Source organism: Venturia canescens, chromosome 5 (genome assembly GCF_019457755.1).
Source record: "Venturia canescens isolate UGA chromosome 5, ASM1945775v1, whole genome shotgun sequence".
NCBI classification, from domain to species: Eukaryota; Metazoa; Arthropoda; class Insecta; order Hymenoptera; family Ichneumonidae; genus Venturia; species Venturia canescens.
Genome location: NC_057425.1, coordinates 12,424,212 through 12,448,190, shown reverse-complemented (window position 1 = coordinate 12,448,190; position 23,979 = coordinate 12,424,212). Strand labels below are relative to the sequence as shown.

Here is a 23,979-nt window from a genome sequence, read left to right as displayed (position 1 = left end):
ACGGGAGTAAGGGCCTACAAACTCATTATCGAAAAATCGTTCAATTGATTCTTAATACTCTTGCAGTCCAGTAAAGGTCTTTAACACAACAAGAATAAAAGGAAAAAGAAAATTTCGAATGAGTAATTAAATCCTTTCGAAAACTTTGGGGTTGAGAAAATAATTCGGACAGAAACAAGGAAAGTCTTGAAAAAATATCCAAATTTTATACTTACTACTTAGTGTAATACCCATAATGTTTCCCCATAATTCAACATTTATCTCTTATTGTTTCAACTATATTAAACCAATAGGGAAAATGTATGACAGTTGTAAGTAAAAAATGAGATTAGTAAATTCTTTCCCTCCAAAATAAAAATTCTGATAAAAGAAAAGAAATGTCCCTAACACAAATCACTGAAAAACATCCTGAATATCGGCTCCTGAATATCGACAATGTTATTTCACAAAAGATGCTGATCAAGCCTAACCACAAATTACGTCCAAATTTTCACAAAATGTCATTGAATAAATTGAATTCATGAAAGCAGTTATAGACGAGTATTTTCAATATCCATGATTAGAATGAAAAATCTACCAACGAATTGTAATTATGACTCCGTACACTGGGAAAATATAGGTATACTCCATAAATTCAACCAGTTATAAAGAACGGCTTTGATTCGCGTTGTGGCATAACTATCATTAGCCGACTATTTGCGACGAGAGATGCAAAACTCCCACCAACACAACTTATATAAGAAGAGCTCTTATACCATAACGTTGTTGAAACTGTCCGCACTACAGTACAGATTGACTCAGTTAAAATAGGTTTCAGTGCGAAAAAATACTCCCGTGCAATACGAGATGTCTACTGAGAAAACTCCGTTAACGTCAAGTATCCCAAACGGTTTACATTATAGAAATGATTATGAGACTGGCTTGTTTCTTACACGACGAAGAAAAGAAAAACAGCTACAATGCCTTACACAACTTATTGTAATGTAAGTAATGTTATATGATTGAAAGTAAAGTTCTTTGTGCATTCGCTGGATTTATTCTATAATTTAAAAAATCGTAATTATTGTTAATTGAGATAGGTATATGATATCGATTCGTTGTGTTTTATAATGCGGGCTGCCAATGATTCGTATAATTCTTATAATTTTTAAAAGAGTAGTGCGTTCATACCGAGCAGTGAAAGGTATTATTGAACTAACGTGTTGAGAGCTGAGCATTCATTTCAGTCATATGAGCTCAAGGTAGATGGGTGAATATTCGCTATCCAAGATTACGCGATGATATTTTTGGTAAGCAAAAATGAATATGTACTGGATAGATTTGCAAAATTTCGACGCTAGTTATCGTGTAGTTTAGCAGCAAATTAATTATTGAATATCGACTTTTCTCTGACACTCATCACTCCGGCATATGAAAGCCGTACACATGAAAAGTTATTGAATTTGTTCGTTAGTTATATCCAAGATTTCGCAAAAAAAAATCGATCGTTGTATTTCGTGAATATTCAAGAATAAACGAGTATTTTAGTTTTTAAACCTTACCATTGAAAATCGGCTGAAATATGAAAAAATATCTGATGAGAAATCATTCGGATTACCTGACAAATGTAACGTTTGACAACGCTACATTCAATATACGTTCGTATGTGACGTCAGTTCGACCTTTTGATCATATTTTGTCGTTCATTAGCTTCGCCACGTTTTTTTGTAAATTTTTACAAAACGATGACAAAAGGTGACATCAACAGCAGCGGCAGCTGCTGCACCACGCTAGTCAAAATGAACCCTTCAAACGATTTTTTAATAAGAATATTGTATAAAAATGTTGGTTCTTTATCAATTATATTTCTAAAATAATAAAATTATTGTTTTCAAGCAAGTTTCGTCTTTCGAAAAATATAGTTACAGCAAAAATCACGTAGCCATCATTCATCAACCTTAATAGATAATTACTTAAATGAATAATCAAAGAAAAATTTCTGTTATTTTCACCACATCTTTTGAATACACGAACGTGGTTGGATATGGTAGCTGAACAATAATCTCTTCCACAGTTATACCTTTCTATATATACTTCTTGCATACGCTTGCCCACATTATTAAGACTGTTGTGATGCTGGATGAAAAATGAAGAAACCGGTTTTGTTATACAGCAACTCCAAAGCTATAGAAATATACCATTTAAAAAATCTGTTTTCCACTATTAAACGAAAACATTGTGCGTGTTTTTCGATACTCATTTTTTTCTGAAAAACAACAATTGAAAAAACTTTTTCACCACACCTGCGCCGAAAGTTCAACTTTCTGAAATTGGAAGGTTGAATTTTCGGTGCATGTGTTGTGAAAAATAGTAAACACTCCACGGGAGTGAAATTAGACCACCTCAAACCGCGGGCAGAATTGTCACCCGAGCCGAAGGCGTTGTTGAAATTTGGAGTTACGGGTGGGGTTCGAAATTTCGAATAACCGAATTGTAGAATGATTGATATTTCGAAATTAATAAATTCGTCATGTAAGATTGGAGAAAAATAAGTAATTCGAAATTCTTATTCCCGATCGACTATTTAGCAGATTACGTCTTTAATACAATATTTTTTCTTTGAATTCGCATTTATTCGAAAATATATATTTCGATAGTTTGTATTTCGAATGCAATTTTTACAGACCGTACGAATGTCAAAAGTTGATATTTTCGAATTCAAAATGGAGAGTAATTGTTTTACAGACAGACCAGAATATAGAGTAGCAAAAAATTGAAAGTGAATTTTTCGAGCCTATAAAACTTAGGTATGCGGAATAGCGATAGCTCGAAAAGGCGAAAGTCAAAATGGCGATGTTTAAAATTGGAGATCACCGGTCTGAGTAAGTGAGTGAGTGAGACGTGTGTATTTGGAGCTCCGCTGCATTTCTTTATTATGATCGATCGACTTTCTAACGTTTCGCTATTTTGACCATTCGACTTTTTGGTGTTTCAGTATTTCAACCTCAGTAATATTTGGTCTTTCGTTATTATATTTTCAAAATTGTGAATTTTCACAGTATCGCTGACTATAGTAATTTATGAATCGAAAGAGTGATAGTCGAATTTTCGAAAAATCGATATTTTAGTCATCGTTCTATGGGCGATTGTTACATTCTATTTTCGATGTAAAGGTGCTTCAAATCTTGCAATTTCTGCTTTATTTATTTTCGGCATTCAAAGCTCTAGTCGAATCTATCCGTCTCCATATTATCATTCGAAATTTATAAATTCGAGATTTTAGCTGTTCGAAATTTTAGTCATTCCAACATTTGATCCCCACCCGGAGTTACTCATAAATTACTTGTCCTTCGATTGATATCATAAATTTTAGTGCTGCACGTAAATCAAATGGTAACTATTATTAATTTATTAGAAAATACTTGGCCTCGAATTGATATAATAAATTTTATTGCTGCACGTAAATTAGATGGAATTTTTTTTAATTGATTTAGCACTTCGAATCAAATAAGAAGAATGAGGCATCGGTTTCCAAAATGATTTCAAGCGTAATTTTTCGGTTTTTATTTTTTACTTGTTATTTGATTCTTTTGTCACTTTAAAAAATAGATACAGGTTAGTTTTTTTTTAGAGATAATGTTTTTTCAAGATTTGTGAAATTTTTTTCGAATTGTTCCGTATTTTTTTTAGAAAATAATTTTTTGGCAATTTTTTATAACAACTTTTTTTAAAGTTTGTTTTATGGATGGAATTATCAGCAAACGAGGGACCATCAATGTACTTGTCCCAACCTTTTTTTTTCCTAGGGGAAGTTTATGGTTTGATATTACGTCTTTTTTCTCAAAAGTTCCTTATTTATGTTCAGTTGACTATAGGATTTTAGTTTAAATTTCTATGAATTATTTATGATTTTCGGCTTATAACGTTGGTTTTCACAAAAAAAGACCTATTTTTCGTCAAAATAGTACTGAAAATATTTTGTCACAGGTCTGTCCTTGGACTTTGGCAATTTTTTTCTTCGTACTCTAAAATGTTTTGTCACACTGAGAAAAAAATTTGGTTGAATCACTTGAAAAATGTTCAATTCAACTAAAATATTTAGTCCCATACGCACGACAAAATATTTATTAAATTTCACAAAATATTTAGATAATTATTCAAATAGATAACGATTTGAATTAACAAAATTAAGAGTTATATGAAGATATTTGGGTTACTCTAACATTATATTTTGTTGCTACGAAAATAATTGTATATTGAATCTCCGTAGACTTTGTTGTAGTAAGAAAACATTCAGCTGAATTAATAAAATGATATGTCATTCAAACAAACATTTTATCTCTGTTAACCAAAAATCTACAGTCCTTATCTAAAGATAAAATCAAAGTGACAAAATATATATTTACTATAAAAAAGGATCCTGTCATACAGCCTGAAAATACTGTTAATCGAATTAGTAAGTCATGCACTTTTAAGAACAAATCAAGACTGTCGCATTCAAAAGTTTCGTGGTTTTAACATACGTTGCTTTAACCTCTAAAGGACCGGACAAATGAATACATTGGCTCGCCCTGTGATATGTGCTTTGTTGATACATGATACCATATTTCTGATCACTTTTCAAGAGCGATTTCAAACTCTGATATACGTTTTGTAAACAACATGTCAAATGGGCAAAGTGCAAGGCTTTTACATTTGACATGAGACCTCATAAAGTAGAGGGCTTATGCTCCTTTATCTGAGGAGGAGAATGGAAAGATTGGACGTCTTATAGGCGTACGGGTGGTGCTCCGCTGGCGCGAAAAAGCTCCATCCGTAGCCCTCTAGCGGATTTCTGCCACACTAAAATTCGTACTAGGCTATGCCGTTACAATTTACTGTTAAGGATGAAAAAAATAACTATTTATTCCAACAAAAATTTTGTTAAGTAGTTACAAAAATAATAGCTATTCTGAACTAAATCATTGACAAATTAATGGAGCTCTTATCCATGCTAGAAAATTCATATGGACTAATTATCTGTTTAATTATTCAACGCGCTTAGTTTCTGGATTTGAAAATAAAGTAGATGTAAACACTTTTCAAAGTATTATCAATGAATTCAAGTAACAAAAATAACTGTTCGTTTTAACAAGAATTTTGTTTCGTGATCACGAAACTTAGGAATACATACGAAAAAAGTTTTTCGTATGAACAATTGAATTAAAGAAAATCAACTATTTGATCAGGCAGAAATTTAGTTAGTTAATAAATAAGTAAATCCGTTTAACTAAATTATACACAAAATATACTGAGCTTTCTTTCGAGGCAGACATCTGTACAGACAATTGATTTGGTTCGTTATCGATAAAATTTAGTTAAGCCGCACGAAGAAAAAATCTGACTATCAAAATTATTTGTTATTTTCCACAAATCATGTTGGCTAATATAATAATACATTTCGACAAATTTTGGGTTATAATGAACTGACCAGTATAATTCGATTTACAAAATATTTATCATTCTTAACAAAACCGTTTAGATACATCAGTACTTCAAATTCAAATAAATATATCATAAAAGTGTATGTGAATTGAGTAAAAATAAACAAATATTTTGAGTTCTTCGAACAAAAGATTTGGTTTCACCCGTTTAGTTAATTCACATAAACAAAAACTTAGTGATTCGGTTAACCTTTTAAGCGGCAGAACCAATTCGCCTCATAGTGCCCAAAATGCGGGAAAAAAAAAGTATTCAGATTGTTACGAAATTTAGTACTCGGAGGTTTTTGGGGTCGCTGATTACGAATCCGCTCTCAAAATTTCGAAATTCAAAATGGCGGATTCAATATGGCGGCCGAAAATAAAAAATTCGTTTGAATCGGATAAAAATTGGTACTCGGGGGTTTTTGGGGTCATCGATTACGAATCCGCCCTCGAAATTTCAAAATTCAAAATGGCGGATCCAATATGACGGACGAAAATGAAAAATTCATTTGAATCGGATAAAAATTGGTACTCGGGGGTTTTCGGGGTCACTGATTACGAATCCGCCCTCAAAATTTATAATTCGAAAACAATATCTCATATGCCGACCATGCACGGGTCAATTTTGAATAGTATTTGTGTTACATTTATTCACATATAAAACTTGAAAAACTCAGGGTTAATATAAAATCAATATGAAGAGAAAGGTGCCATTGCAAAAATTTTACATGATCAATTCATATGTGTCATAGAGAATCTTCTATTTTCAATTTATATACTCCGTAATCAGCGACCCCGAAGAATACTAAATTTCGACCGATTCAAATGAATTTTCGGATTTTTGACCACCATATTGGATCCGCCATTTTGAATTTCGAAATTTCGAGGGCGGATTCGTAATCAGCGATCCCGAAACCCCCTGAATGCCAATGCCTATCCGATTCGAATGAATTTTTGCATTTTCGGCTGCCATATTGGATCCGCCATTTTGAATTTCGAAATTTTGAGGGCGGATTCGTAATCAGCGACCCTAAAAACCCCCGAGTACCAATTTTTATCCGATTAAAATGAATTTTTAATTTTCGGCCGCCATATTGGATCCGCCATTTTGAATTTCAAAATTTTGAGAGCGGATTCGTAATCAGCGACCCCGAAAACCCCCGAGTACCAATTTTTATCCGATTCGAATGAATTTTTGCATTTTCGGCCGCCATATTGGATCCGCCATTTCGAATTTCGAAATTTTGAGAGCGGATTCGTAATCAGCGACCCCAGAAACCCCCGAGTATCAAATTTGGTGATAATTGATTGACTTAATCACGAGATAATCGATGTGCGCCATATGGCGTCATTGCCGCTTTGGGCCCAGAAAAAATGTGCGCCATATGGCGTCATTGCCGCTTTGGGCCCAGAAAAAATGTGCGCCATATGGCGTCATTGCCGCTTAAAAGGTTAAATGAACTATTTCTTATTTATCGTAAGCGGATGATAGTTAAATCAAGCAGCAAAAATATCAACTAAAGACATTTAGTTGTTACAACGATTTTTTTTTCTCAGTGCACTTATAAATACAAGAGCACGGTCGCAAGCGGGTTGGAGGCCGGGATATAATTTTCGGCTTATAACGTTGGTTTCCACGAAAAATATTTTAAATTTGTAAATTCTCTTTTTAAATTCAAAGTTGAAACTAATCGAGTCCGAGTCAAACAAAACCGAGATTTCTGTAAAGTTTGTAAATCTTGTAAATTTCAAATAATTAAAAAGGCCGCGGTACGAATTTGAGGTTATATCGCGTCAAACCTATAATAATTTCTTTTTCTGCCCTCCGGCCCGAAAGTGGCAACTTTCGGCCCGCTGCGCGGGCCGAAGTTGACACATTCCGGCTACGTCGGACAGAAAAATCGTATACACACCTCGGCCAGGAAAAAGTAAAGCCTCAGACCACATGTTTGTCAGCCTCGGCTTCGCCTCGGCCGACAATTACATGTGATCTGAGACTTTTCTTATTTTCCTGGCCTAGGTGTGTAATATACTATTATTGTATAAAATTTAAACACAATTGAATTATCGAAACTATTATTTTGAAAATAGGCGAAAAACGCGTAAATTAAAAATTGTTTGAAACGGCGAGTGAAACAAAATTTTTCACAATTGGCGAGCGCGATCGCAAACATTTCACGACCACAAATCAAAAAACGAATTTATCCTGTGAAATCAATCAAAATTGAATAAATCGGAATTGTTAAATTTTTCAAAATCTAAATTCCGCGTTCTCACGTTTCTTTCATACCTGCTCCTTTTAAAATTAAGGTAGCTCGAACCGACGCGTGGCGGCGTTCAGGCCAGGTCGGCAAGAGCGTTACGTTACAATATATTATGTATAATTTTTTTCATTTATCGATGCACAATAATATCCCTTGTATATTGCGGAACAATTTGTTTCCATTTTTTATTAAATTAATGCAATTAAGTAAAAATTACTCGAAGATAATTCTTTCAATTCTCTCTGCATGAATGCTTGTGATCCATCAGTTCTAGACAAGCCCTGATTTTTATTTGGATAAACAATTTAAACGGAAAGTGATGGGCCCGCCAAGTACTTTTAACACATATTTAAACATAATTTGTATCGATCCAATCGACGTTGAATTTTGTGAAAAATACCAAAAGATCCTGAAAGTCTGAGATATGCATCTATCGATAGAAGATGCTTTGATGTCTGCCCCGACATTTGCTGCACGAGCGAAGCGAGTGCTGCTGGTCGGGGGGGGGGGGGGGGGTAGGCATAAAAAAAACAAGATTAGCAAAGATGATTTTTATGAATATTTGCATTCCTATGAACCTGAAAATAGATCATTACGAGAACCAATCGGAATCGCTGAAAAGCGATGGCAACGAACAGCTAATTCATGCGTCACAACCTTACTTTATGAAAAGGGATTCCGAACGACTATATTCATTTTATCAGTCTGATCACTTTATTTTTGGCCTTCGCATTGATTTTATCTGGAAGGATAAATGTATGCTATTCTTTCGGATTTGTAGCAGTATAGTGCTGTTTGGATAATAGTGCAATAATATGACATTTCCATAACATATTTCCGAATGAATAACGTAACCTTTTTCGTACGGTTTGTAGATGATTAGACACAACCTTTCAAAAAACACGTAGGCAATATCGATTCAAACGTTAAACGTCAAAAGTCAAAAAAATAATGGCGTCAACCCTTTCGGAATGCAGAAAAAAGTCTTTGCTCCCGCTGAGACAAATGAAGCGCGTGCAGTTTTGACAGCGCAGAAATGTTAAACTTTCGGCACTGAAATCGATGCCGAAACTACGTACTTTCGACCGACTGTGAAGAAATAGTATATTACACACCTAGAGAGGGAAAATAGACTACTTCAAACCGCGGGCAGAATTGTCACCCGAGCCGAAGGCGAGGGTGATAAGTACGCGGTTTGAGGTGGTCTAATTTCACTCCCGTGGAGTGTATACGATTTTTCTGTCCGACGCAGGCGGAATGCGGCAACTACGGCCCGCGCAGCGGGCCGAAAGTTGCCACTTTCGGCCCGGAGGGCAGAAAAAATAATTACGATCTCCACATTGTACACAGCGAGGAAATTTCGACAATCGGACTTAGTTTCGACAATAGGACTCCCCTTAATAAATCATAAATCAACTTCAATCGGTTTATATTCGTTTATGAAACCCTTTTCGGCCCATTACAATTATTTATTGAAGTTATAATTGATTTACTGATGTATTTAATTAAATTATGACACGTTCTTAGACCAGATTTTTATTTTCACATCACAACCACTGATTGTTTTTCTAAATTATTTAAATTAAGAAGATTAAGAAGATGGATGAAAAACAGCTCGAATAAAAAATAAGCTGCCAGTAGTATAAATGCTACGTAACAAAGTTGCAAGCAGAAGTTAGTCTACTATACTTTTAGGAATCTCGATTTCTTTTTTTGCAATGTCCTCGTACTATTATACTCACGTAACGTTTCTAATCCTATAACTGTAACAATGATTCTCATAATGATATTCTGGTACTGTTTTATTTTTTCCAGTTTGATCTTCGTTATGGCCCTGATGACAGCGATCAGCTATTCAGTCCATAATACCGATTCTTTGGTGGACAACTCGACAAACCCAGAAATTATTCCATCACCAGGTACATTGCAATTAAAATGGATGCAACAAAATCCTAAATTAAAAATTGTAAATGCACTGGTTGAGCATTCCCTCACCACAAGTGAGTGGCAAGCGGCTGTAAAAGCCGGACAAGAAGCTATAACTACGCGGATCGCAATTGATACAGCAAGTGAACCATTGCCAGCACCATCACCCGTTTCGAGGCATCAGTATGCAGTAAAAACTAGTCTCAAAGCTGGGAAATTAGCTCTGGGTGGAATAGGAGAATTGGCTGCAACACGATTGATTGAAAAATCTCGGCTACAGTTGGGAGTACCTTCTTCAGTTGGTTCTTATTTTAAAAATATTTGGGTACCTACTGATACATGCAAAGAATTTTCTGCAATTAATTGTACAGTCAGCAAATATCGAACCTTCGATGGTACCTGCAATCATCCAAGAAATTACGGTGCAGCCTTGACACCGTTTATTAGAAAAATTCCGGCAGATTACGCCGATGGGATCGAATCACCGAGGACAGGAAAATTCAATAAGCCATTACCATCCGCAAGAGAAATCAGTCTGAAAGTTCATCCACCAGCCCCTAGTTCAAATCCCGATTTTACGGTAATGTTAGCAGTGTTTGGCCAATTTTTAGACCATGACATAACAGCAACGGCAATCAGTCAGGGAACAAACGGTACTTCTATATCCTGCTGTCCTGCAGAACTTCACAATCATCCTGAATGCTTTCCCGTTAAAACTGGACCCGGTGATCCAGTTTTCGACACAGCCAAAAGAGATTGCATGGAATTTGTCAGGAGTGCACCTGCTCCACAATGCAAAATAGGACCCCGTCAACAACTCAATCAAGTAAGTTCTATATCCAGTAAGTAAGTCCAGTCGAAATGCGAAAGAACCTGGACCGACGACGATACCGTGATTTACGGTGTTGGGTGTTGGGCGGTTGGGCGTCAAAAGGGCTATTATAGATTCTGCAGTTTCGGTGTTGACACTGAAACTCTCGTTGAATATCAATCACTACTAGAGTGTCGACACTAGAGTGATGCAAAAAAATCCATATTTTTTTTCTTGGAGCTCCAACGGAAATCGTTAATATATCAAAAAAAAAGCATTTTCCCAAAATTTCAGATTTTTCGAAAAAAAATTTGATAGTGCTCAAGCCACTTTTCGATATTTTCCTGCTTTTTTTTCATAAAAATCGCGAAGCAAAATTTTTTCTTGCTCTCATATCAGAAAATGTTGGTCTTTCATGGACTTATAAATCTAATGAAATTTTGTTATTCTCCAAAAAATGTCAAGGCTACTTCGCATAATTTATTTCTTTTTTGTCTGTATATTTAGCTATATTATATGAGATTAATAAACGCGTGGCTACAGACGGCAGTTTTTGTTGTCCTTCCAAAAGAAAAGGTGAATGTACTTTGCAAAATCATAGTTTTTAAAATTAGAGATAAATATTTTATACGAAAATTTGCTAGGACATCGTACAAAAATGACAACGTGCCAAATAAAGCTGTGTTTTGCCAGACTCAAATGCTTTATTTCAAAGTCTCATATTTTACCGCAGAAAACGATAAAAATTGGGAATTTTCAAGTTTTCTCGTGCGTTATAGAAATTAGTAAAATTATTTAGAAATTTAGTAATTAATTAAGTTGATTAATTGGAAAAATAGGACCGAATTCTGTTAAAAAAAATGAAGGCCAATGGATGCAATCCCACAAATATTTTTCATCAAACTTCCAAAATCGGTCTTGTAATTTTTGCAGATTGAAAAACAAATTGAATTAACAAGATCGAAAGAAGTCTATTGTACAAAGTTGCCTTCCTGTATGAACTCAAATAATTTTTGATTGCAAACAAACAGTTGAGAACTAAAATTTTTTACGATTTGGCATTCATAAGCCTACATTTCTTTTTCGTTAAAATTCAGTCAAAATATTTTATTAATTTTTATAATAAATTGGAAAACTAGAAATGTCCAAAATTATAACGTCTTTTGCGGTGAAATACCAGACTTTAAAGTAGAGAATTTCAACTCGACAAAATTTTGAAAAATTGTTTGTGCAAAATACTTTCACCTCTTCATTTGGAAGGACGACAAGAATAGTTATTTGTAGCTACACGTTTTTTAATCTCATAATTTATAGCTAAATAAACAGAAAAGAAGAAATAAATTATACGAGGTAGTCTTGAAATTTTTGCTGAAAGTGAAAAAATTTTATTAGATTTATAATTCCATGAAGCACTAACACATTCTGGTATGAAAACAAGAAAAAAATTTTTGCTTCGCGATTTTTGAGAATAAAAACAGAAAAATATCGATAAGTGGCTTGAGTACCCTCTAAAAATTTTGTTTAAAACCCAAAATTTTGGGAAAATTACTTTTATTATGTACTAATGATTTCCGTTAGAGTTCCAAAAAAAATATCGATTTTTTTGCATCACCCTAGTCGACACTCGTAGTAGCGATGGATATTCAACGAGTTTCGGTGTTGACAACGAAACTGCACAGTGTCGACACTCTAGTAGAGATGGATATTCAACGAGTTTCGGTGTCGACACCGTATCCGCAGAGTTCATAATGGCCCTTCCGACACTCTGGTCACGGTGTCGTGATTTGTCAAGGAAGAGTAGTTTTTTTGCAGAAATCCAGAAACTTGATCCAAGGCTGATTTGATAACTCTAAATCATACGGTGCAATTTTTTTTCTATAAAGCCTCGACAACATGAAAAAAAGGGTTGAATATTTGAATCTTTGTCGTACAATCTGCAAGGGAGGAACCCAAGAGCACGGTGGAAAGCGGATGGAGGCGGATGATTTTTGGTTTATAATGTTCGTTTCCAGGAAAAAGACCAATTTTTCGTCAAAATTGAGCTGCAAATATTTCGTCTCAGGTCTGTCCTTGGACTTTGGCAATTTTTTTCATTATACTAATATGTTTTGTCAATGAGGAACCTAAGAGCACGGTGGGGAGGAGCGGCTTGGAGGCCGAGATATGATTTTCGGCTTATAACGTTGTTTTCCACGAAAAACGACCTATTTTTCGTCAAAATTGTACTGGAAATATTTCGGCACAGGTCTGTCCTTGGACTTTGGCGATTTTTCTAATTTATTTCTTGTGTCCTCATTATTTTTGAATATTCCCATATTTTACTTCCTATTCAGTTTGACTCTGCTCTTTCCGATCCTTGTCTTCACTCCATCGGTTTGCAGCGGATCGAAACATATTATTATTTCGTTGCCTAATATGTGTCCTATGATTTTCTACTACTTCTTCATGCTGATTGTGGTAACGTGATTCAAGGGGTTTCAACTATGATCATCAATCGCACATTTTGTACATCAGATATTCAAAACAGTTTCTGGTCTTGATATAAGAGTAGTTATTCTTTTTCCACCTGGTCTGTCGAGTAATAAATTCTGAAACTTGTTCCAAAAAGTCTTTGGATGCTTTTTATGCTGATAATATGAAAAGTCGAATCTTCGGAATGCAGTAGGCAAGCACAAATTTTGACAACAATACTTATGAAATGACGTGTATGTTGAGTATTCCTATTCTGCAAACTGCAAATGTGGAATTATTGGTGAAAACATTCATTACGATAAGTGTACAGTTGCTTAGTTTTGGATGCGATTAAGTATAAAACCATAAACTTCCCCTAGGAAAAAAAAGGTTGGGACAAGTACATTGAAGGTCCCTCGTTTGCTGATAATTCCATCCATGAAAAAAACTTAAAAAAATTTCTTTTTTTTAATTGTAAAAAAAATTATTTTATAAAAAAAAATACAGAACAATTCGAAAAAAAATTCACAAATCTTAAAAAAACATTATCTTTAAAAAAACCTATTCTGTAATTATTTCTCAAAGTGTCAAAAGAATCAAATAACAAGTAAAAGTAAAAAACCGAAAAATCGCGCTTGAAATCATTTTGGAAACCGATGCCTCATTCTTCTTATTTGATTCGAACAGCTAAATCAATTGAAAAAAATTCCATCTAATTTACGTGCAGCATTAAAATTTATTATATCAATTAGAGGCCAAGTATTTTCTAATGAATTGAAAAATTTACCACTTGAATTTCGTTCAGCACTAAAGTTCATGATATCAATCGGTGGACAAGTATTTTATTAGTAACTCCAAATTTTGACGTTATTAAATTGTTCTAAGAAGTTTTTAAATCCAAAAAAAATCACATGAAAGCTAGTCATTTATTACTCTATGGTGGCAGAGACTTGTAAGAAAATCGATTTTTCTCAGACTTTCAGGATCTTTTGGTATTTTTCACAAAATTCAACGTCGATTGGATCGATACAAATTATGTTTAAATATGTGTTAAAAGTACTTGGCGGGCCCATCACTATTCATTCAAATAAAAATCAATCATAAAAAAACGAAATTGTACGGCAGAATCCGGTTAAAAATTTATTGACATGCGATTTATTATTATTCGCCCCGGCGAAGCCCCCTGCGAACAGAGAGGACAGAGTCCCCTGAGAAGCACGATCAAAATTTTGAATTAATCATCATAAGTTCCAAATCCCGTTCTCTGTCCCACGAGAAGAGAAAATAGCGGAAAAACTCGGTTCCATAAAAAAATCCTACGCTTTGAACGCATGAACGTTCTTTTTTTCAGCCTTCACAATTTCATTTTATGTAATGTTGAAGAGTCTTTGTGCCCCAACGTCTTCGCACCCAAACTTCCACGCCAAAACGTCCTCCCGTCTGAATGTTCTCGTGCCCAAAAGTCTTCGCGTCTAAACGTCCGCGCAAAAACTTCTCGTGCCACAAACAGCCACACCGCGCGAAAACAGTCGCACGAAAACAGCAGCCCCTAAACAGAACGCACCCTTGCATTCTCGGGAAGTTGTTTTTCGAGAAATTGATTTTTCGGGAATTGAATTTTCGGGAAATTGAGTTTTCAGGAAGCTGTTTTCAGAAAATTGAATTATCGGGAAATTGTTTTCCGGAGATAGCTTATCGGGCAATTGTTTTTCAGAAAATTTTTCGCAAAGCCTCTTGACATTCAGCAGAGATGGAATTTTTGTGTTTCAGGTCACATCTTTCATCGATGGTTCTGTTATTTATGGCTCAGATGGTGAAACAGCGAAATCCCTTCGAGAAGGCCGAGGTGGTTTGTTAAAAATGTTTGTAACACCGGACAACCGAACTCTGCTTCCGCAAAGTACAAATCCCAATGATGGCTGTAACCGAGATGTAGAAAGTGTTCGAGGACGTTACTGTTTTGCTTCTGGGGATGGAAGAGCGAATGAGAATTTACACCTCACGACCATGCATCTTTTGTGGTCCCGGCAGCACAATAAAGTCGCTACGGAGCTTTTTACAATAAATCCAATGTGGAGCGACGAAATTCTTTTCCAAGAAGCTCGTCGAATAATTGGAGCACAATTACAACATATCACGTATAAAGAGTTTATTCCAGTGATCTTGGGAGAAGAAGACACTGATCGCCGAAAATTGAAGCCATTATCTTCTGGTTTTCGAGCCCAAATTGATTTGAACCCGGTCAATCCAGCTATAGCAAATAGCTTTGCTTCCGCAGCTTTTAGATTCGCACATACATTGTTACCGGGTCTAATGAAGGTTTCAGATGCACAAAATGGGACGTTCACTTACGTAGAACTACATCGAATGCTCTTTAACCCATACAGTTTATACAAAAAAGGCGGCATGGACAGTTCGTTAACAACGGTTACATCCAACACCATACAAAAAACAACCACACATGTCACTTCTCAGCTGACAAGACATCTTTTTGAAGACCCTCTAGCCAATGCAACCGTTCCTTGCGGTTTGGATTTGGTTTCATTGAACATTCAGAGAGGTCGAGATCATGGTCTTCCTGGCTACATCGTCTGGCGACAGTTTTGCGGACTCAGTGAAATAAAAACTTTTGAAGACCTTCGTGGAGAACTTGACGATGATGCTTTAAACGAAATCTCTAAATTGTACGATCAAGTCGATGACATTGACCTTTACACGGGAGCACTTGCCGAAATTAAAGGTTCTGATGGTCTCATCGGCCCCACATTCAAATGTCTCATTGGAGATCAATTCTCGAGAATTTTAAAAGGAGATCAGTTCTGGTACGAAACACCTGGGAATCCACAATCTTTTACAGAAGGTTATATTTTGTTTTACATATTGAACATTCGGTATTAATTCAGGGTTATTCAAGGTTATTTATAAGTCTATGATGACTTCTGGACAAAGGTTGCAATACGAGTAAAATTCTAGGATTATATTAATATTTTTCATGTTTGTGGACAAACCGTGCGATATCTGTATAGCATATTCGAGAAATTTTTAATCACTCATTTATCATAACCATAAATTACTGTTAATTCAATTTTTTACAAACTATACATTTAAAATCTCGGGAAATACCAGTTCATTGCTTTATTAAATCAGAAGTTATTTATGAAAATTCGAAATGGGATTCTCGATCAAACTTCTTATTGCAAATATCTCGTTGCTCCATTCTCAAATGAAATAAAATATCAGTTGTACGTAAAGCGCTGGTAGTTTTTTGAAAATTCTTCTCATGGATATTTATTTTTAATCGAGGTTGACCACGCACGACCTTCGACAAACGTTAGATCATACTTAATATTATTTTTAAACGCCGATTCAGAGACAGGAGTTATTCGTGAGGATAATAAAATTTGGTTTGTGTTGGCGAATTAAATACTTGAACACTTATAACGTTTTGCTAAAATATTTATTAAGCGTAGATGTAGATCACACAGAAGACAGATACGTGGGTTACGCGTGTTCTTTGACGGTTTAATCGTAACTTGACCGTAAACACAAGAAATGGAAATTCAATTGATTTAGTTGATATGAAAACGAAATCGAGCAGCGCGAGATTATCGTTAATGGTCGACTCGCATATATAAGATTACTAAACATAAGAATAAGAATGCGGGTATGTGTCGGTCTGAGGAGAGCACGAGCCGAAGGGAAATTCGGGGGTACGCTTCGCACCGGAGAGACCCGCCCATTTACTTCTCAAATTTTTAGGAAAGAATCCCCGGAGTAACCCAACCAAGGAGCGCAACCTTTGTCAACCATGTAACTTTCAAATTAATTATTAACCGGCGCGAAGCGCTGGAAAGATCTAATAAGGGTATTTCGGTGACAGTCACCAAAGTGCACAGAAGTCATCGAAATACTCGATTAATACTTCAAAAAGTCACCAATCTACTCGTTTGTCGTATATAAAGGATAGTGTGTTTATATATATATATATTTTTCAGATCAATTGAAGGAGATCCGCAAAACCTCTCTGGCGAAATTGATTTGCGACTGTTCTGACGAAATATATTACATTCAACCAGAAGTAATGCGTTCAGTCAGTACCAAGAATCCAATGGTGTCATGTGAGGATCTTCCCAGCTTGAATTTATCGTTTTGGAAGGATCCGCAATTATCAATTTTGGAAGCAGCAGAAACGTCGGAGAAGCCCGAAGAATGGGTTAATTTCGAGAGTAATATTAAGTTAACGATCGAAAAAGTGATTGATGATTTTGTTCAAACCTCGGTAACTAAAAACGTTAGTTGGGTAGAATTTGGAAAATGGTTGAAAAATTCATTCACCGAGCTTAAAAACGAAATCATGAGTGTGCAATCGATGACTGGTAGAATAGTCGAAAAACCATCAGGGGTGACAAACTCGGAACGGGATTTCAATGAAGTATCCGATGAATCTCAAAAAGTGGAAACCGTTACGATAAAACGGTCAGAATCTACAATAAGCAATGATTGGATGCGACTCAAAAACGAAATAACGACAAATCTCACAGATGCGATGGTGAATGCAACTGGTGTTCCAACAATTGAGCAGCGCCATGAAATATTAAAAAGTATAATAACCGAAGTTACGAAGATTGAAAAAATGATCGGGTCCATACGAATATTGAAAAACAGTTTTAAAAACGAGACCATAACATCAGCCGACATCGAGCTATTTAAAAATGACTTCATCGAAGCCCTCAAATCTGCAATTGATCGTATACAAAATGGAGCACCCCCTCCTGGTGATATAACCTGGATAACGTATGGGAATGAAATAAAAAACGAATTTGAAAACGTTGCGAATTATGCCCGTATCCTGGCAAATAAAACGGTCCAAAGTATTTCTACGCCACAACTAAATAACAATAATGCTTTTGCACACCAAAAAATTAGAGAAATAGCGACGGCGATTGATCTGAAAGGTGAAAACTTTTGGTACAAAGTTGGTGAGTATGTGAACCGATCTACAACTGATGCTATTGCGAATATGATTGGGAAACAATTGCTACCAAATGGACCAGAATTAATGGCTACAAGCTGGAAAATTATGAACGATCTTTCCAAATTTGAAGATGACTTCGCAAAAATTAATAAAATGAAATCGGAGCAGTATTCTGTGTCACCGAAATTTCCATCTACAGCGAGTTTTTGGAATGATTTCAGAAATAGTTTGAATAACTCGATACAAAATGCTTTTTCAAAAATCGCTGCAAAAAATCTGCCTCCCGGCGATCCTGCTTGGACTCAATTTCATTCGGAGATAATGAACTCTTTTGTCAAGTTGAAAGATCAAAATATGCAGTTTGAAGGAAAGAATAAATCTATTATATCGATAGATACAATTCAGCTAGAAAAGGACACTCTGCTTCCGTTTCGTTGGTATACTTTCAAATCTGAAATTATAAGTTCTGTGGCGAGTATGCTGAATAATACCATTAGCATAATCCCTCTGGCTAATAGTACAGTGTGGGCACAATTCAAAGCGGATATTATTAGCCAGTATAAAAAAATTCCTAGTGAGGAAACAGTGAAAAAATCACTAGGCTCCGAAGGCGCAAGAAAAGACCCAAACTCGTCAGAGAAGTCAATCCTGGATTGGCTGTCCTTCAAAGACGAAATTAATAAATCCATAAATGAAATAATCAATAATAAATTGAACAAACCATTCACTATATATAACATGTCTTCAATGCTATCGAAATCAAAAGTTGAATCTTTCCCGGAAAACTTGGCTCAATTTACGGACGAAATTGATGATTCTCTGGCCCGATCGTTTGGATTAAACCGTTCGAAAGTTTTCCTTCCGAAAAACGACTCAAGCTGGACGTCTTTCAAAGATGCGATAAAAAATGAATTTTCTACACTAAGAACCATGATAGCTTACTTAAATGCTAATACCTCTTCACAACCGATTGCTGGTTTGCAAGTCCCTTTCAAGTCAGTTTCTGAAAATCTTAAACCGAGAATTAAGACAAAGAACAGAGTTGCTGAAAAGTTGCCGAATTCAGGTTTGACTAAAACAATTTTACAATCGACGGAAAACCTAGATAAAAACGGCACTGTACCTGTGATTGATTGGGATGGTTTGACAAAAAAAATAACCAATACGGTAGTGACTTACGTGAAAATTATGAATGACACTGATGTCGGGGAATGGAAGGCCACAAAAGATCTAATTCGAAATTCATTCATGCAGTTACGGGATCAAATCCGTGCGTCAAAGAATCACACTGTAGGGATTCAACCGAATCGTTGATACGGATATATTTATGACCAAATCCATTGGATTTCGCACAATTTCTCGGGAGGAGTCTTTCGAATTTGTTCAGACTTGGGCACTTCAAAGTATCTTAAAAACTCTCTAAATCTCTAAAAAATCAAATTTAAATTCTCTAAGTGCTCAAAATCGCAAGAACAAGCCTTATAAAGGTAAAAAAATATCCATTTTTTTCTTCGTTTTAAGATGATGGTTCACAAAGACTTTATGTTCAAGTCAAATAATACCGGTTGCATTTTCTTTAGTATACCATTGAGATTGCAGAAAAAAGTTGTTCAGTTTTCCAGATCGAGAGGCCTTTAATTGCGATCAAGTTAAATGAATTTAAAATTTCCATAGAGTCTTAAATTTTTGTGGATATCGGAGTCGATAAAAATCGGTGTTATGCAGGGTCAAAGTTAGCGATTTTCCGTAAAATTTCGGAAATGACCAACTTCGGAATAATATTTCTTTAGGCTTTTTCACGCAATGCAAATTTTCCTCATGACTCATTTGGAGGGTATGAAAAACGAAAAAAATAAGCCATATCAGAAGTTAATTAAAATTGAAATAAACCTATAGCTTCAATTTAAAAATGGTCATTCTATGGAAATTTTAAATTCATTTAACTTGATCGCAATGGAAGGCCTCTCGATCTGGATGACTGAACCACTTTTTTCTACAATCTAGATGGTGTACTAAAGAAAATGCCTCCAGTATTATTTGACTTGAACGTAAAGTCTTTGTGAACCATTATCTTAAAACGAGGCAAAAAATGAACTATTTTGACCTTTATAAGGCTCGTTCTCGTGACCTTAGGAACTTGAAAAGTTAAAATTTGGTTTTTGAAAATAGTTCTTAAGGTACTTTGAAGCACCCAAGTTTGAGCAAATTCGAAAGAACCCTTCCGAGAAATTGTACGAAATCCAATGGATCTGTTCGTATACAATTTTTTTTTTCTCGCAGCTCTAACGGAAATCTTTAATACATGAAAAAAAGTTTTTTTCCCAGAATTTCGGATTGAAAAAAAAACAATTTACATAGTACTCAAGCCACTTTTCGATATTTTCCTGTTTTTTCTCAAAAATCGCGAAGCAAAACTGTTTTTTTTGCTCTCATGACAAAAAATGTTAGTGCTTCATGGACTGATAAATTTAATAAAATTTTGTCATCCTCAAAATATATTAAAGACTACCTCGCATAAATCATTTTTTTCTGTATACTTGACTATAACTTATGAAAATAAAAAGTGTGAGGCTACAAATAACTATTCTTGTCGTCCTTACAAAAGACTGAGTGAAAGTATTTTGCAAAAACAGTTTTTCAACATTTTTTCGAATTCAAATTCTCTATTTCAAAGTTTGATATTTCAACGCAGAATAGGTTATAATTTGGGAATTTTCTAGTTTTCCTATTTGTTATAAAAATTGGTAAAATATTTTGACTGAATTCTGGTGAAAAACAAATGGAGGCTATTGAATCCCAAATCGCAAAAATGTTCAGTACCAAACTGTTTATTTACAATCAAACTATTTGAGTGTGCAATATGGCAACTTTCTACAATAGACCTATTTCGATCCTGTTAATTTAATTTTTTTATATACGTAAAAATTACGAGACCGATTTTGGAAGTTTTATGAAAAATATTTTGGTTTTTACATTCATTAGTCTCCATTTTTTCTAACAGAAAGAGGTCAAAATATTTTACTCATTTTTATAACGCATGAGGAAACTAGAAAATTCTCAAATTTTAATATTTTCTGCGGTGAAATATCAGATTTTGAAGAAAGGAATATAAATTCAGCAAAAAATACAGGTGCATTTAGCATGTTGTAATTTTTGTATGATGCCCCAGACAGTTTTCGTGCATAAAAACATATATACCTGTATGAAAAATACAGGAAAATTGAAATCAATCGATTGAGAAAACGCTAAATTATTTGTTATGACAAGTAATTTAAAAAAACTATGTTTTTACAAAGTACATTTATCCTTTCTTTTGAAAGGACGACAAATACTGCTATTTGTAGACACATGTTATTTAATCTCATGATTTATAATTAAATATACAGAAAAAACAGAAATAAATTATGTGAGGTAGCCTTTAAATTTTTTGAGAGTAACAAAATTCAATGAGATTTATAATTCTAATAAGCATTAACACTTTCTGGTATGAGAGCAAAAAAAACAGTTTCGCTTCGCGATTTTTGAGAAAAAACAGGAAAATATCGAAAGGTGGCTTGAACACTATAAAAAATTTTTTTTATTTGAAATTTTGGGAAAAGTACTTCTTTTTTATGTACTGAGGATTTTCGTTGGAGCTCCGAGAAAATAAAAAATATATAAACAGTTTTCTACCCCGACGGGAGGAAAACGAGTATTTCAGATCTTGCCGGAGCTTGACATGTGAGAAATTACCTATCGCATCTTTCATGTGTATTTGTTTCCAATTCATCTACGAAAGTCTCATCAGTGGTTGCGACGGAATTGTTTTTCCTCATATCAATTGTTTCAGGTATTGGTTGACGTGCTTAGCACGCTTCGATTTTTCATCAATAACTGCTCCGAAAAATAAGCCGGCAAGGACTTGCTCAGATCAAACCTCGGCAAGATCTGAAATACTCATTTCCCTCCCTTCGGGGTAGAAAACGGGTGCTTTCGGCTTGACCTGCCTGAAAGATGTTTGGTTTCTGCCGGCACGTACAGCTTACTGTGACCAATTAACATTCAAATTCAAAAGAAAGAGAATATATACATTTTTGTATTTCTATTTTTTTTCTTTTAAAATTTATTCGATCATGTTTACATTTACAAACATATATTTATTCAACGTACTTTAAAATCAAAACTTATGAAAAGTCAAAGCGTACTAAACACATCAACCGGCATCTGAAACAAATGATGTGAGGAAAAACAATTCCCTTGTAACCACCGCTGAGACTCTCATCAATGAATTGGGAACAAATACACACGACAGATGCGATAGGTCATTTCCGACAGATCACGCTTTGATGATACATCTTTGTATCATCAAAGATACAAAGCTGAAATCGATTTTTTTGCATTACTCTAATACATATACATAGATATTGTTACGAAACGCTCTAGCCGATCCGACCTGTGCGTCATTACACGTCGGTTTGAGCTTTCTAAAATTAAGGAGCAGGCACGAAAGAACGGGAGAACGCGAAATTCATATTGGAAAATATGACAATTCGAGTTTATTCAATAAAAAAGATGTTTCGTACAAAATGTGTAATTATCATGGTCACGTAACCGAATATTTCATTTATTTTCATTTGTTTTTTCGCAATGTTTGTCGGATCTGCTGAGGAAAATCCTGAAAGACAAACCAAAAGACGAGCGGTTTCTTGTATGAAATTCAAATGAATGATTTTTAAAATTGTTTTATTTGTTACGGTTAATAAATCTTTGTATGAAATTGTATGAAATTCAAATGAATGATTTTTAAAATTGTTTTATTTTTTACGATTAATAAATCTTTTTTTATCAGGTTTGTTGCGCTGTGTAGGCGTTTTATTATTCCCGCATGCTTATTTTTTCTATATCTCCCTGAGTCATTAAACAAAATTGAATCATAATGTCAATTTGGCTAAATCGATCGTGCTCGTGTGTTTTTTCTTTCAACTGTTTCCGTTGTCATGAACACAGAAAGAAGAAGAAAAAAGAATCATTCATCACATCAATTTGCTTGCGACTGGATGTCTTCTGTAACGGAACCACCGACTGGCTGTTCCGTCACCACGTGAGTTAGGAGCAAGGAGCTGCGGGGTGCGTAACATCCGAGGTAGTGCCATCGTGCTGTTCGACCAATCAGTCACACCTCTCCCCATGAGTATGACGTCAGCCAAGTGTAACCACGCTCATAGTTATCACAGTTATGCCCCTGTATACATACTGAGCGAATAGATTGGCATGCATGAATAGATTGCATGCGAATAGATCGGCGAAATTTTGGGACAGGTTATCGAACATTTAATGAAGAATTAAAATTTCAAAAATCATAAATAAAATTTATACGGGAGCTTACGGAGATTCTATCATCACCACATTTCTATTCAATAATTCATACACTGAATATCTCTAAATTCCTGATACAAACTGTCTCACGGATAGAAAAAAATGTAAATGTTTTATTTATATAAATATCGATAAAGAAATATATCCTTGTGTCGTTTCCCCGATGACAGTAAATAAATTTGTCAATCTCTAAATATTCCGAATCCAACGATATCCGTATAAACTTGTGTCGTAAATTATATTTTCGTACACGTCCTTGCTTTTTCTTGTTACGTTTCAACACGTTTAACATGGTAGCGTCAGAAAGCGATCTGTCAAAATTTGCTATGTCAAAAAACATCTACAGACTTCGATTGACAAAAAAAGATCAGTACCGAGTTGGCTATGGAAAAACTTCAAAAAATTCACATTCGAAAACCCTATTCAGTGTGAATATTCAAAAAATCCTGAGATACATCGATAATTACAGATCCATCATACATGAAACGTGTATTTATTTCTAAATTTCCAACTCGCCGCCTACGCGGAATCGTTACTTTTGCTTCCTCATACAGGAAGCTATGTGATGGTGAAATTTTTATTTTTCCAGTTTTCAATAGCAATGTGTTTAAACTATCCCAATACGTCAAAAATTCATATCTATAAGAATGTCCGGGTGTGTGCGTTCGTGTGCGTGTGCGTGTGTGTGTGTGTGAGAGAGAGAGAGAGAGAGAGATTTTTCAATTAATCGTGTATAGAATCGTGTATCGGGTA

General features: G+C 34.9%; 1 protein-coding gene across 1 annotated transcript; it reads left to right on the top strand.

The window, feature by feature from the left end:
• Nucleotides 1-796: 796 nt before the first annotated feature.
• LOC122410597 (uncharacterized) lies at nucleotides 797-22,702 on the top strand. The gene is made up of 4 exons (XM_043418854.1): nucleotides 797-983; nucleotides 9,524-10,460; nucleotides 14,667-15,756; nucleotides 16,892-22,702. The coding sequence occupies exons 1-4, from the start codon at nucleotides 847-849 to the stop codon at nucleotides 19,183-19,185; spliced, it is 4,458 nt and encodes a 1,485-aa protein (XP_043274789.1). The 5' UTR covers nucleotides 797-846; the 3' UTR covers nucleotides 19,186-22,702.
• The last annotated feature ends 1,277 nt before the right edge of the window (nucleotides 22,703-23,979 follow it).